Genomic DNA, 14,213 nt, shown 5'->3' on the forward strand with positions numbered 1-14,213 from the left:
TTAAGTGTAATTACCGAGAAATTATTTTATAAACTATTCCACCACATCATCTATGGTCCCTTCCAATAATTCAATGATATTTCAATAATTTTTTCCATGTCATTAGCACATAAATTTTGTAATTTTTTACTCTGAACCCCGGACCAGAACCTTAAACCCCGAACCCAGATTCTTAAACCCTAAATAATCAACATGAACCTTGAATCCTAAACCACAAACTCTTAACCTCGAACCCTAAACCAGAACTTGAACTCCAAACCCGAACTCGAGCCCGGAGTTTCAAGTTCGGGGTTCAGTGTAAAAAATTACTAAAATTATGTGTCAATAACATGAAAAAATTTGCTGAAATGTCATTAAAAATTGGAAATGAACCATATAGATGATGTGGTGGGAAGGGTCATATAATAATTTCTCGTAATTACCTGTATTATTACTTCAATTCTCACTCTTCCCTAAAAATTAAAAAAATATAATTACATATAAATACACCGAAATTTAATTACCGATTTACTTTTGAAACACGATTTTAATGTTAAATCGTAATTTAATTACAACATGCAGATGCAACCCTGTCATTGTTACGTCGACACATGTGTTACAAATTTACAATACACCCCCCCCAACCTATCTTTTCGAAATACACAAAATAATTTATTTTTAAAGTCAATTAAATAAAAAATCCATTAAATTCCATTCCATCTAAAGAAATATCGGCCATAGATACGGATCGTATATTTATTTATTTATTTATTTATTAGAAATTATTTTATCTTAGTAATGTTTTGAGTTTTTCTTTTCTTTTCTTTCGGGAGGGAATGTTTACTTCTTTTACTTATAATAATAGTACAATACCTTAGAGTAAAAAAATAAGGATTAAATTGATAAAAGATATAAATATTTATATTTATCTAAATTAGGGTTCATGCTTATTTATTTACATTTTATTTTGTGAGAGTGTGACTCGCATTTATCGGAAAGTTTGCATGCACTTAAGACAACAATCAATGAACAGTCGAAGAAAGGCCAAAATAAGCCCAAAGTCGTAACGAGTAGGTAGGGCTTGTCGGGACAACACAATGTAAACCCCAGGCAAATGCGGCATCGATGTTGTGATGAGGAGAGCTGGTATGTCACGACGTCACAACGTATTCTCCTATTTGACAATCGCGTTTTAGGCTTCAAGCAGGACTGCTTCTCCCAGTTTTATTCTGATTATTCTAGAGATATTTTAGTATAATTAGAACTCTAATGGCCATTGTATTATTGTTTTCACATGCCAATTAGCAAAAGTTTTTCTTTTGAGAGCAACAAGATGTAGTCGCAAATAAGTTTTTGGTGAGAGATTCGTGGTAACTATGGAGAGAATTTTGTTCCCGAGTTAGGGTTTTATTTTCGGGGTTGGGTAATCTACGTTTAGCACATTTAGGTTTATTTTTTCCATATTTTACTATCGTTTGTTTACTCATTTAATAAAAGTTGAAACCTCTTTTACCTGCAGTTTTTATCCTCTTCAGAGGAGTCTTTCACGTAAATATCTATGTGTTTGATTTTTTTTATTTTACTCGTTTTTTTACTTATACGAGTAGATCCCAACATATTTCAATCCAATAATTATTATAATTAACTTTAACAATTAAACATCATAAATGCTATGGTAGGTTAACTTTAACACACATTGAATTGCATTATTTCAACATTAACTAATTTCGTTGAAGAAGGGTCCTTTGGGTGAGAAATTTAAAAGCTTGTCCATTTTCCCAGCCAACGAAATATCGATAATAATTGCTCTATATATATAATTAATCAAAATAATATATAAGGCTAGTCAAAATATTAGGTAGAGTTAGTAGTCAACGGCTACATAATTTTTAAGAATTTAATTTTGCTATTATAAACTTTTCATACATTGTTAATAAGTAACATCATGCAATTATTTTAATTTCATTTTTAAAATTGAAAAAAAATAGGAGGGCCAAAGCTAAACATTTTGTGTTAAAATGACTTAAATTGATAGATTAATTTCTTCAAGGGGTCGAAAAATATAAATTTCCCAAACAATTATACTAATCAATTAAGGGGCCAAGACGTTGGTCTAGAAGATAGCGTTTGGCATGGGAATCAAATTAAACATTGAAAAAGGAGATTAGATACTAAATTGAAAAAAACTTAAAATACAAAATTAAACATTGAAATTAAACCAGATACAAAATAGTAAATTAACCAAAAGGAAAAAAGAAATCATAACTTGACCCCATTTCTAAGTTGCTTTGTCGATAAAGGCATTACTGTGGCACATAACACTCCGCGGATTGCGCACCAAATCGTGCCCAAGTGAAAGTCAAAAGTCAACAAAGCAACTCCTCTCTCTGACCATCATACCATTACCCTCAACCGTCCGATCAAAAAGTCAAACAAACATCATAAGGTCATTTAAGTAAATTCAACAAAAATTTCGTTTCCTCCCTCCTTTTTCAGTTCTACTCGTCAGTAGTCACGTGCCTTTCATCGACGAGTTTGTTTCACAAATACATATATCACGTGGCATTATAGTAAATCAACTAAAAACTTCCCCTTTCTTTTTCTTTTTCACATCACCAGTCCACCACCAGGCCCCGCCACTAAATCTCCACCGCCCCACCATTTCGTAACCCACTTCCATCACCGTCTGATTAGACGGGTCCATTAACATTGATGAAACTCACCTGTCGCTGATTATCTCCAACTCTATTTGGTCAACTTAATGAAGAAAATTTTTAAATTCTCAACAGGTTTTGCTGCAATCACGTCCCCAGCATAAACACACACATACGCTCTTTCTCTCTAAAAAAGCAATAAATAATAATAATAAAAGATAAAAAAGAGAATGTGAGAAAATGATGAGACCATTGCCAAAAAAGAGAGAGAGAGAGCAAAAGAAACCACAGAGGAAGTGAATCGAAGGCTTAAACTTAAGCTTAAAAGATGCTGAGATTTACTCTATTATGGCTTCTCTTTTTCTTTTTATCTCTCGTTTCATCTTCAGCTCGGCCCGGTTAGCTTCTGTTACTGCATTTTTTTTAAAATAACATGTTTAATTTTGTTATCTGTGTTATTTTTAGTTCATTAGAGGTTCGGTTGGATATGTTTGATGTGTGAATTACATTTGTTTTTATTAAGCTTCTTGTAAACGAGTCTTGATTTTTTATAATTCAGTTTACGATTCGTTTTTTCTCTTCGGTGATTTGGTAGATTGGCTGGTTTTTGGAATGTGAATTTAGAGTTTTGTGTTGATTTTCAGTGAGTTGTGAGAATTACATTTATTTTGATTAAGCTTCTTATAAACGAGGCTTGTTTTTTTATAATTCAGTTTACGATTCGTTTTTTCGCTTTGGTGATTTGGTAGATTGGCTGGTTTTTGGAATGTGAATTTAGTGTTTTGTGTTGATTTTCAGTGAGTTGTGAGAATTAAATTTATTTTTTTTAAGCTTCTTATAAACGAGTCTTGTTTTTTTATAATTCAGTTTAGGATTCAATTTTTTGCTTTGGTTTGTTTGGTCGATTGGCTGTTTTTTTAAACGTGAATTGAGTGTTTCGTGTTGTTGTTCAGTGAGTTGTGAGATTGAGTCAAAAGGAACGGTATCGGGGGATATGAATGTGTTTTTTGTGGAATTAACAGTGTCTGGATCGAAAATGTAGGAAAAATAATCGAAAGCAAAATCATTAATGTACATTAAAAAAAAAGAAGAAAAAATTGCTGTGAAAAGAAAACAATTCTGCCATGGCCAGACAGAGGAACAACATGAATATTTTATGGTTTTCTTGTGGATACAGTTGTCCATGCCACAGGAATTTCTTCACCGATTACATATTACTATGTTGGTGAAATAGAATTCTATGTCAAATCTTTCTATGGACTTGTGAAATAAGAAATCAAAAGAAAATTATAAGCATTACCATTTCTTGCAACAGTGAGTTGTAGCTTAGAGTTTGTGGATAAAAGTGTATTCACTTTTCATATTTTATCTAATACATTCTTCTTATATGGTTAGTTCTTGGCATAAATGGCCATGTTTTCTTGCTGCAGCACCTTTTGCTATGCGCATAAGCTGTGGGGCTCGTCAAAATGTCCGAACAGCACCAACATATGCACTTTGGTATAAAGATTTTGGGTATACAGGTGGAATTCCAGCTAATGCAACAACTCCAAGTTTCATTACTCCGCCGCTAAAAACACTCCGATATTTCCCTCTATCTGAAGGTCCGGAAAATTGCTACGGGATTAATAGAGTACCGAAGGGACACTATACTCTGAGGATCTTCTTTGGATTAATTAAACAGCCTGATTTTGACAATGAACCTCTATTTGAGATATCTGTTGAAGGCACCTTGATTCATTCACTGAAGTCAGGCTGGACTAGCCATGATGACCAGGTGTTTGCTGAAGCCCTTGTGTTTCTTTTAGATGGCACAGTATCTATTTGTTTCCATAGCACTGGTCATGGAGATCCAGCAATTATTTCTATTGAAATTCTTCAAGTTGATGATAAAGCATACTATTCTGGTCCAGAGTGGGGGAAAGGTGTTATCCTGAAAACAACTTCAAGACTGACTTGTGGCACATCAAAACCAAGATTTGATGAGGATTATAGTGGGGATCATTGGGGTGGAGATAGATATTGGGAACCCATCAGAACTTTTGGCCAAAATGCTGACGAGCCGAGATCTACTGAAAATAGCATTAAACAAGCTTCAGATGCACCAAACTTCTATCCAGAAGCCCTTTATCAAAGTGCAGTTGTTAGTACTGATAGCCAGCCAGATCTAGCTTATACAATAGATGTGGATCCCAATAAGAACTACTCCATATGGTTACACTTTGCAGAGATTGATGCTTTAGTCACAGATGCTGGGCAAAGGGTGTTTGATGTTCTGCTTAATGGTGACACTATATTTAAAGAGATAGATATTTTGAAGATGAGTGGTGACCGGTATACTGCACTAGTGCTTAATACAACTGTTGCTGTTAGTGGTAGGACACTGACAATAACCCTTCACCCTAAAGAAGGCCACCGTGCTATCATTAATGCCATTGAAATCTTTCAAGTAATAGCTGCTGAGTCCAAAACTTCATCAGCAGAAGGTAATGCTTTCTTCTATTATTTCTGCAGACTGTTTATGCTGATGTGTGTGATTGGTCATTGGAAATTGTTTTTTACTGCAAATGACCAAGGTTCTTCATGAAAGGTGGTAGATATTTACTAACTTGTTGATAATTCCTGATTCTAGTTAGGGCCTTACAGGCATTGAAGAGATCACTGGGGCTTCCAAATCGTTTTGCGTGGAATGGAGACCCATGTGTTCCCAAGGAGCATCCATGGAGTGGAGCTGATTGTCAATTTGATAAATCTGGCAGCAAGTGGTTCATTGATGGCCTGTACGCTCTTGAGCATTTTCCTAATCATTGAGCTTTATTATTTATTTCTTCTGAGAATATCTCTTCTTTTCAGTATGCTTCTGTTGATGTCTATGCTATGGCCTATCCATTGTTCTTGATAGCTAAAGCTATTCTTGAACTGTTTTCAGCATTTGAGTTTGTTTGTGTCGTGTTAAAAAAATATGAGAACATGTGCATATGCGAGGAAATTATATTATCATGTGAGAAGAAATTATAAGTCAAAGCTGCTTCCATTGATCTCTTCTCTTCTATTTGGTTTTACCTAACCCATTCGGCCCTAATATCTGCACTTCATTCGTTCCTACATCATCTCTGCTCTCTGATTTTCTGAATGCAAAGGAAGCATCAATGATCATATACGCAAATTAGTTTTTGGAGGGGAAGCATCAATTACATATAGCAAGTGTTTCCTAGAATATATATGTATCCATTTTATGAGCCTAAAATATAACTGTTTTAAACTTATATTTGCAACTTTATCATTTAAAGCTTAATATACGTTGCCTTCACCAGTTATATGGGTTTACCATAAGTAATCGTCTTTTAATTTATGCATGACAGTGATCTTGCCAACCAAGGTCTTAAGGGGTTCTTGCCTGATGACATATCCAAACTAATTCATCTACAGAGCTTGTAAGTACAGATAGTTCTTTTCTAAGTTTCACTGACAGAAAAATTATTTTCCCTTGCTTGCTTTCTCGAACTATCTAAATGTTTTCGCATATTCTTAATTTTACAATAAATGAACCTCCTCTTCAAATATGCCTAATATCCATTTCTCTTGTTTATGTTGAGCTTGGCCTTGATAGAAACTTGAGTGGAAACACAATTCACGGGGTCATTCCACCATCACTTCGAACCATAACCAGCTTAGAATTGCTGTAAGTGTATCATGATTTCTTTTCCTTATTGAATATTCCTTTGATTGTAATGATTTGTGTATTTTCTGCATGAACATGCGATGTTGGGTTTGATATAACCATCATAACTAATGTTTTCTTGATCAGTAGCACATCCTTGGAGTTGTTTGTTGCATTCTTCTTTCAATAGCAATCACACTTGAAAGGACACTAAACTCTTGATGCTAGATATTGGCATTCTTTTCTTGAAGGAAACTTTGAGTTTAGAGTCTGATGTCTGGCTAAGAGAAGCACATGACTATTTCACTTTAGAACACATTTCGCTAGGCTCTATCAATGTTATTCATATGATGTCTGGATACAAATTGCAGGGACCTCTCCTACAATTTCCTCAATGGATCAATTCCTGAAAGCCTAGGGAACTTGACCGCATTGCGCAGATTGTAAGAATTCATTTGCTTGACCCGGAATCTGAACATACGACTGAAGAACCTGATTGAAATTGTGATTGTGCAGGAATCTTAATGGCAACTCTTTGTCTGGAAGAGTCCCAGGTGCACTTGGAGGAAGGCTTTTGAATGGAGCTAGCTTCAAGTATGTTCTCCCAGAATTTCGTTAGTATTTGCCTGAAATGTTTTTTATGAGTATCAAAACTGCCACATAATGATCATAAGTAAACAAATTCTTATACAAGACAAACAAGCACATGCACTTGCACATGCTTACTCTAGTTGCTTGCAGTTTTACTGACAATGCTGGTCTCTGCGGCATACCCGGATTACCTACATGTGGACCCCACCTCTCTGCCGGTGCAAAGGTTGGCATTGCCTTCGGTGTATCCCTATCATTTTTACTTCTTGTTATCTGTTCAGTTTGTTATTGGAAAAGACGGCAGAACATTCTTCGAGCACAGCAGATAGCAGGTTAGTACCTTCATGATTTAACAACTTAAAAAATTTATTTGGTGCTTTTTTCTCTCTTTTCTCTGCATTGCATATTCATATTTCATTGGCTTGTGCAGCAAGAGGTGCTCCATATGCAAAAGCAAGAACCCAATTCTCGCACGATATCCAAATGTCAAGGCACCATAATCATGGCCATACTCGGACAGCTGCTGAGAATGGACCAAGCTTGCTATCGTGATTAAAATCATAGTAATAATCCCAACTCTTCTTGTTTGGTTCTGCTAGCACCACAATCATTTCTTTAGCTCATGATGCTTCTGCCTAAATCTTCTTTATTTTGTAAAACTCTCTCCTTAAAAGGCCCCTATAGAATCACTTCGAAAAGGTCAGATACCCCAACAGTCACAAAAAAAATGCAGCAAAACTGAAGTACATTATCTTCTGTGATGTGTGAATTTTGGAAGGAAAATCATTGTCTACTCGCTCGGGTTGTGGCAAAGTGGGAAAACGGCGAACACCTAATTCTCATGTAAGCTTTGTTTTAGTCAGTTTAAATTCATTCTAATTGTTTCTTAGATATTTGTTTAGATTTTCACTTTAGCAAAATAGCATATGTTTATGTCAAATAGTCTTGTTTATAGATCAATATACAAATAATAATATACAATTATAATTTAAGGTCTTATTTATCCTATATTTTTTATGAAATTTTTCTGCATCCGATAAAAGTTTTCATTAAATTTGAATTCAAGTAATATTGAATTCTTAAACGCGAGACAAGTTTTCTAGTGCTGTTTTTTCGTTCATATGATTCGAATTCAAAATTTTTATCATTCGTCTTGATAGTAAAGGGTTTATCTTTATAGTTGTCTATTATTAGGGTAAAGAAAATTTGATTTAATGATTCCTAATTAAATTTGTTCATGGATTGAACCATTCGCTCAAGTTTGAAAGCCTGTTCGATTGTCTCGTTTAAAATATGGTTCGAGTTTGAGCTTGAACATTTAAAGCTCAGTCTCACCTTGGCTTATTTTTATTGTTTGTAATGTTTTTATATTATATTATATTTATATATTATATAATTTGTAACCTATGAAAATTAAATCTATAGTTGTATTATGACTAAAAAATGTTAATATGACTAAAATTTTAATAAATGAAAAATATATAAATTTATTAAATTTTAAATTAATAATAATATAAATATATAGTTTTTAATTTTTTTAAAATGAGTTAACTTAAAATAAGATTAAGTTTGTTAATTACAAATATGGATGAGTTTAAGTAAAATTTTAGTTTCATATTTGAAGTAAAGTTAATGGCAAGCATAATGTCTAATCCATGGAAATTTCTAGTTTTAACCCAGCCCAATTGATAGAGTCAAGGTTTTTTTTTTTTAATCAATTTTTCAATTAGTTGAATTGGGATCAGGTATAGAAAAAATCTACCCTACTCTAATATTAGTTTAAAATAATGGATATAAAAAAGTGATGTTACCATAAATATAGCTAAAAATAACTAATTGTCTAATTAAGAAGTATTATTATTATATTTTGATAAAAAAATTAAAAGTATAAAGGTTGATCTGTTTCTATAGTCATTATATTTGTATTTCTAAGAATTTAGTGCATTTGCTTTTTAAATTTTTAAATTTTGGTTTACCTTTTTTTTTGTTAAATTATTGTCGTGACATTTTAAAATATAAAAAAATTAATGTGATATTTACGATCAATAACATGATGACATATGTAGCGTGTCAAAATGTAAGGCTACCACGTATTACAATGATACGTTAGCGTATTTGAACGGTGTTAGTTAAGTGTTTAAAAAAATATTAAGTTGACTTAAAGTTTTCAAGTTCAAATATAAGATAGATCCAAAATAAATTCAAGTACTAAATAAATAGAATTTACAAAGTTGAGGTAGTTTTGTATATATTAATTTTGAGGCAAGTAATAATTACGTATGAATAGTAAATTCTAATTTGTTTTTAATTATGACGCCAAATTCTGCATTGATTGACATCATGCTTCGGTCTATGTAGGTTAGAGGTCTGACATTGTGATTTCCACGCAGCGAATCCATCTCCCTAAGTCCAAACAAATAAGGTATATGAATGTTTTTGTTAATAAATACAAAAACCGATATTTATTAAAATTAATTAATATATGATTTATAATAAATTATAATTAAAAACCGAACATGAATCTGAAAAATAATAAAAAAAATTTATTTACTTGATAAATTATTTTAAATTTTAGATAAGCCATTAGTAAATTGAAAAAAATACTCTCTTTTTGAGAGGTGTTGAGGTTCGGTTCTAAAAAAAAGATAATGCTCAACTTCATTTTCGACCCAACTTGATCGATTCAATAAGTTCATTTCACTATTAAAAAGAGAATAAAATATTAAAATATATATTATATTTTATATATTTCTAAAATTAAATTCATATTATGAATTTGTGATTATATTTTTCAAAAATACTAATTTTTTTAAATTTTTTAAAATATTTACATATTCGGTAAATTCATTAACCATAAAATTTAAAACTACTACATATCTAAAATAAGGATAGAACCCTCAGTGACTTCATTCTTATTTAATATTGATGTAGTGTAATAGCAAGACAAGAATCAACAGCCCTAAAAACATACAACATAAATAAATAAAATAAAATAATAATAATAATAACATCACGTGAGAAGGTGTCAGTAACCTGCAGTGATTTTCACCCCCCCTACCCCTTTCTTCCTTTCACAGTTTCTCTTCCCAACACTGGACTGCTGCTGCTACCCTTTTTTTCCTGACTCTCAAAACCGAGTCCAACACGCCACCCCACTTCACTCCAGACTCACTCCCTCCCCAACTCAAACTCGGTCCTGTCTCCTGCAACTCAGACACCTCCTTATGTACCTTCCACGTGGGGTCTCTATCTCTCTCCTCTGCTATTCACCCTCCCACTCAACTACCCCACACGTCATACCCTCTCCTCCTGCTCTCTGATCCTCTCTCTGCCATCTCCACCAGTCCCCACTCTTATATTAATCATCATCTTTTCTATTTCTTTTAGGCATAATACCTTTTCCCACCGTCCCACTTTATGAAAAACTCATTTCAGTCCCATTTATTTTTTTCACCTTTAAATATATGTTTTTTATCAAATCACTTCAAAATTTATAGAAAAATTAAATTTCTTTTAAAATTTTCTGTGGTAATATACATGTAAATTGCAACATGGATAACACGTCAATATTTAATTAATTTTTTATTAAATTTATTAAAAAAGTATAAAAATTTAAAAATTAATTAAATACTGACATGTCAATTCACGTATATGCCATGTCAATACAGTTAACAAACGTAGATTTTTTTATCCATTTTAAGGTGATTTGACAAAAAATAAAAGTTTAAAGACTAAAAAGAAACTAAAAAATGAATAGAGCCCTAAAATGATTTTTTTCGTAAAGTTAGAGGGTCAAACACGATATTATGCCTTTCTTTTATTTATAGTTTTTATACTGAAAGAATATTAAATGCAGGCGCCGCTGAATACCCGTACAGAGGAAAAAGAATAGGGCATACGTAAGCACCGGCGCTGAGTTCACTCAGTTGACAGACACACCTCCCCCCTCTGCTCCACACGTCTAATCAGGCGGCGGCTCTCTCTTTTCTTTATTTAAATATATTCTTATTTTATAATGGGTTAATGTCTTGGTTAGTCCTTGAGCTTTCATCTAATGGGCAATGTGATATTTATATAAAGAAAAGGTCTAATTTGATACAAAACTTTAATTTAATGATTGGTGGTGGGATTTGATTAAATTATTATTTCTTATTTTAAGCAATAAATAAAATTTTAAAAATTATATTCAAAATATTATATCAATCATATAATGACATTCATTTATACGTCCTTGTGAAGTCATCATGAAATTAGATGATATTAAAGCTTTGGGGTAGGTTGGTACATAATAGAATAGTAAGATTTCTAAAATCAGATTGATGATCGAATCAGTCAGATTATCGACTAATTCATAAGTCAATCGATCTAATTTTTTAATCACACCGATGCTCAAAACCAATTTAATCCAATTCAAACAACATTCCGGAATAGTATAGATACCAAATTGAATATTTTGGTTATACAAATACTGGATTAGATATTAAATTAAAGTTGAGGGGCTAACTATGGAATTAGCATTTAACATTTAAATTTGCAGTAATGGGTACGGGAGAGACCGTAGTGGGTCACTTCTTTTTAACTACAAACAAACGCACACAAAGTCCCCTCCGGTCTCCCTTTTCATATCATATTTACTTTTTCTTTTTTTTCTTTATATTTTCTCTTCCACTAATACTAATAACCCCCAAAGCTAAAACCTTTGAGCTTCTCTTTCATGGCGTCCTCAAGGGAAGGTCACTACAGAGGTGTAAGGAAGAGACCGTGGGGAAGATACGCAGCTGAAATACGTGATCCATGGAAGAAAACAAGGGTTTGGTTAGGTACATTCGACACACCCGAAGAAGCTGCACTCGCTTACGACGGAGCAGCTAGGTCCCTCCGTGGTGCCAAAGCTAAAACCAACTTCCCCACACCGTCTTCCTCTTCTTCTCCGCCGCCGGCTCTTTCTCTTGATCTTAATCTCGCTTCTCATAATCCCCATCGTTGGGCTTTAGCTTCACCTCATCACCATCACCGTTTTGCCGCCGTCGGTGATTTCCTTCAAGCTGGTGGTATTAAAGATATGAACTTTGGTCCCGACCCATCGTCTTCGACGAGACCCAATGTCCTCTCCGTTTCAACTTCCCCTCCGGTGACCGCAAATGGTAACACGGCGTCGTTTCTTGGGATTGTTCGACGTGGTTTGCCTATAGATTTGAATGAGCCACCTCCACTGTGGCTGTGAATGTGGTTTTTCTTCTCTAGGCATTTTGCAGGCTCCCTTTTTAACCTTTAACCCTTCCTTAGGCATCTTTGCTACTTCTGTTTAGTAATTATTCTGTATTTTGAGAACTAAGAATCATAAAAAAAAACATATTAAAAACTGAGGACCCTTTGTGTAAATATATGTTTTTTCCTTAACTTATGTATGATTTAAAACACTTTATCAGATGTTTTTATCTTCATTTTTTTATTTTACTGCATGAATATGATTTAATCGTCGATTTTAATCTGCTACCCGGGAACCAAACAGATACAGATACAGAATCTCTGTTTCTAAAGCCATAAAGGATGCATCTTTGTTGAGGAAAAAAAGAAAAAGCACATGCACGCGCAGGTTAGGTGCGAGTGGGGCTTGGACAGTTGGCGATGGCAGCTAACACTGTGTAAAGTTGGGGGGTGTATTTAGACGTGGTACAAAATGCGAACCAAAGCGTGTGGATTTTGCATTCCTATTATAGCTCGCGTGTTCAGAGATCTGGTTTACATTAAAGCAGCAGCTTATTGTTTAGACCAACTCGCTTCGTCGCGCGTTCTTTCTACTCTCCAGTTCCTATTATATTGCCCCCCGAAATATTAGTTTAGTTGATTTATTATTCATTTGCCAAGTTATTTTATAAAACTTTAAATACAATTTTATCATTGTTCTAGCAAAGGTTAATTTATTTTTAGTATGATGTCTTTTAACTTTCCTTTTTTCTGTCTTACATTATCGTATATTACTGCTATTATTATTTTTACACTAATTTTTACGTTAACTGCAAATAAATATACCGTCTATTTAGAATCTTATACATGGATCTTACAACATTTTCTACCCCTAGAATATTGGGTCGTGCTTTAACTTTAGAGTGAGGTACTTCTTACTTAAACCCTAATTTGCTTTTTCAAATAAAAATGGGATTTAAGAAAATGAAGGGAAATTTTGTAGAAAAGGCAAATGGTGGGGGTAGGATTCTTAGTTACACTCGATTTTATGGGAAAATGTGGTCCATTTTGTATCTTGTCCTTGCTTACCTACCTCTTGCATGCCTCAAAACCTATGAAAGTTATCCATTACGAATATAATATTTGCTTCTTTTCATATGAATCAATAAAAGAAAATATAATAACACTGTTGTGTATGATATTAAAGTTTCCTGGTTTAAGTATTAATTCTAATTAATAGTTTAGGTATCACATTGAACATTTTCAAAATACGTGTATTACATTATATATTTTATGAAAATATAGATTTCAAATAATGCACAAATTGATCGCATTAGATATTTTCAAAGTACATGTATCATATTGGGCATTTCATAAAAGTACGAGTACAAAATGATTACCTTACAGTACACCCACTATGTCGGTGACAAAAAATTATTGTTTGTGCTCGTAAAGAACCTCAAAATCATATCCATATTCGTTTGTTTAAAATTATATATGCTTGTATAATCTCTTGTTTGTATTAAATGTACTTGTTTTTAAACATCAAACAAATATGTTCGTGAACATGACACAAATATTGTCACGAACATATAATTGAACATGACCATATTTGTAAACAAATATACATTTAATCGTGAATAATAAGAGAAACATAAATAAACAGACAAACAATAGTAATATTATCAATACTATAATAACCGAACAATAAACAAGCTTCAATGATTTATTAAATGAGGTTATTCATGAACATTGGTGAATTAAAATGTCTTGTTCTTGTTCAGTTTGGTTAATAAACAAGCCTCGGAATCCTGTTCATGTTCGTTCACTTAATTTTACAAACGAATGCAAATGAACAAAAATCATCCAACACCGTATTCGCTTACAACCTTAATATATTCTAGTAATACTAACAATGATACAAGTCTGATATAAAAAGCACAAATTTGAAGTAGATTGATAAGCCAAAATCAAAAGCCAAATAGGGTTAAAACATAGTGGCAAAAATGTTAAAAGCAATGTACCATACTATTATTGCACTATGCTTTTTAAAGGATCATGCGGAATGGAAAGACTTTTGAGTCAAAATAAAAAAGGCAAATTGGCATATTGATAGCCTTCCATTGAATAGTTTCCACCCA

The 14,213-nt window shown here is 33.0% G+C and overlaps 2 protein-coding genes across 5 annotated transcripts; both read left to right on the forward strand.

Annotated features, from left to right (window-relative positions):
* Positions 1-2,773: 2,773 nt before the first annotated feature.
* On the forward strand, positions 2,774-11,013 carry LOC107941064 (receptor-like protein 4). 4 transcript variants are annotated; one of them, XR_005919539.1, is made up of 12 exons: positions 2,775-3,031; positions 4,029-5,119; positions 5,266-5,413; positions 5,996-6,067; positions 6,244-6,315; positions 6,666-6,737; positions 6,811-6,888; positions 7,036-7,217; positions 7,316-7,448; positions 7,560-7,728; positions 9,244-9,307; positions 10,742-11,013. XR_005919539.1 is itself a non-coding variant. In XM_041102746.1 (10 exons), exons 1-9 carry the CDS (start codon positions 2,962-2,964, stop codon positions 7,435-7,437), a joined length of 1,872 nt encoding a protein of 623 aa, XP_040958680.1. In that variant the 5' UTR covers positions 2,774-2,961; the 3' UTR covers positions 7,438-7,448; positions 7,560-7,907. The 4 variants fall into 4 exon arrangements, 3 of the variants coding, with proteins under 3 accessions (XP_040958680.1, XP_016730068.1, XP_016730067.1); XM_041102746.1 differs by lacking the exons at positions 9,244-9,307; positions 10,742-11,013 and having other exon boundaries at positions 2,774-3,031; positions 4,064-5,119; positions 7,560-7,907; XM_016874579.2 differs by lacking the exons at positions 9,244-9,307; positions 10,742-11,013 and having other exon boundaries at positions 7,560-7,907.
* A 215-nt stretch (positions 11,014-11,228) lies between these two features.
* Positions 11,229-12,315, forward strand: LOC107941065 (ethylene-responsive transcription factor 12). The gene has a single exon (XM_016874581.2). It carries the CDS (start codon positions 11,600-11,602, stop codon positions 12,107-12,109), a length of 510 nt encoding a protein of 169 aa, XP_016730070.1. The 5' UTR covers positions 11,229-11,599; the 3' UTR covers positions 12,110-12,315.
* Positions 12,316-14,213: the final 1,898 nt, after the last annotated feature.

The sequence above is a fragment of the Gossypium hirsutum genome, chromosome D10, assembly GCF_007990345.1.
Source record: "Gossypium hirsutum isolate 1008001.06 chromosome D10, Gossypium_hirsutum_v2.1, whole genome shotgun sequence".
NCBI lineage: Eukaryota > Viridiplantae > Streptophyta > Magnoliopsida > Malvales > Malvaceae > Gossypium > Gossypium hirsutum.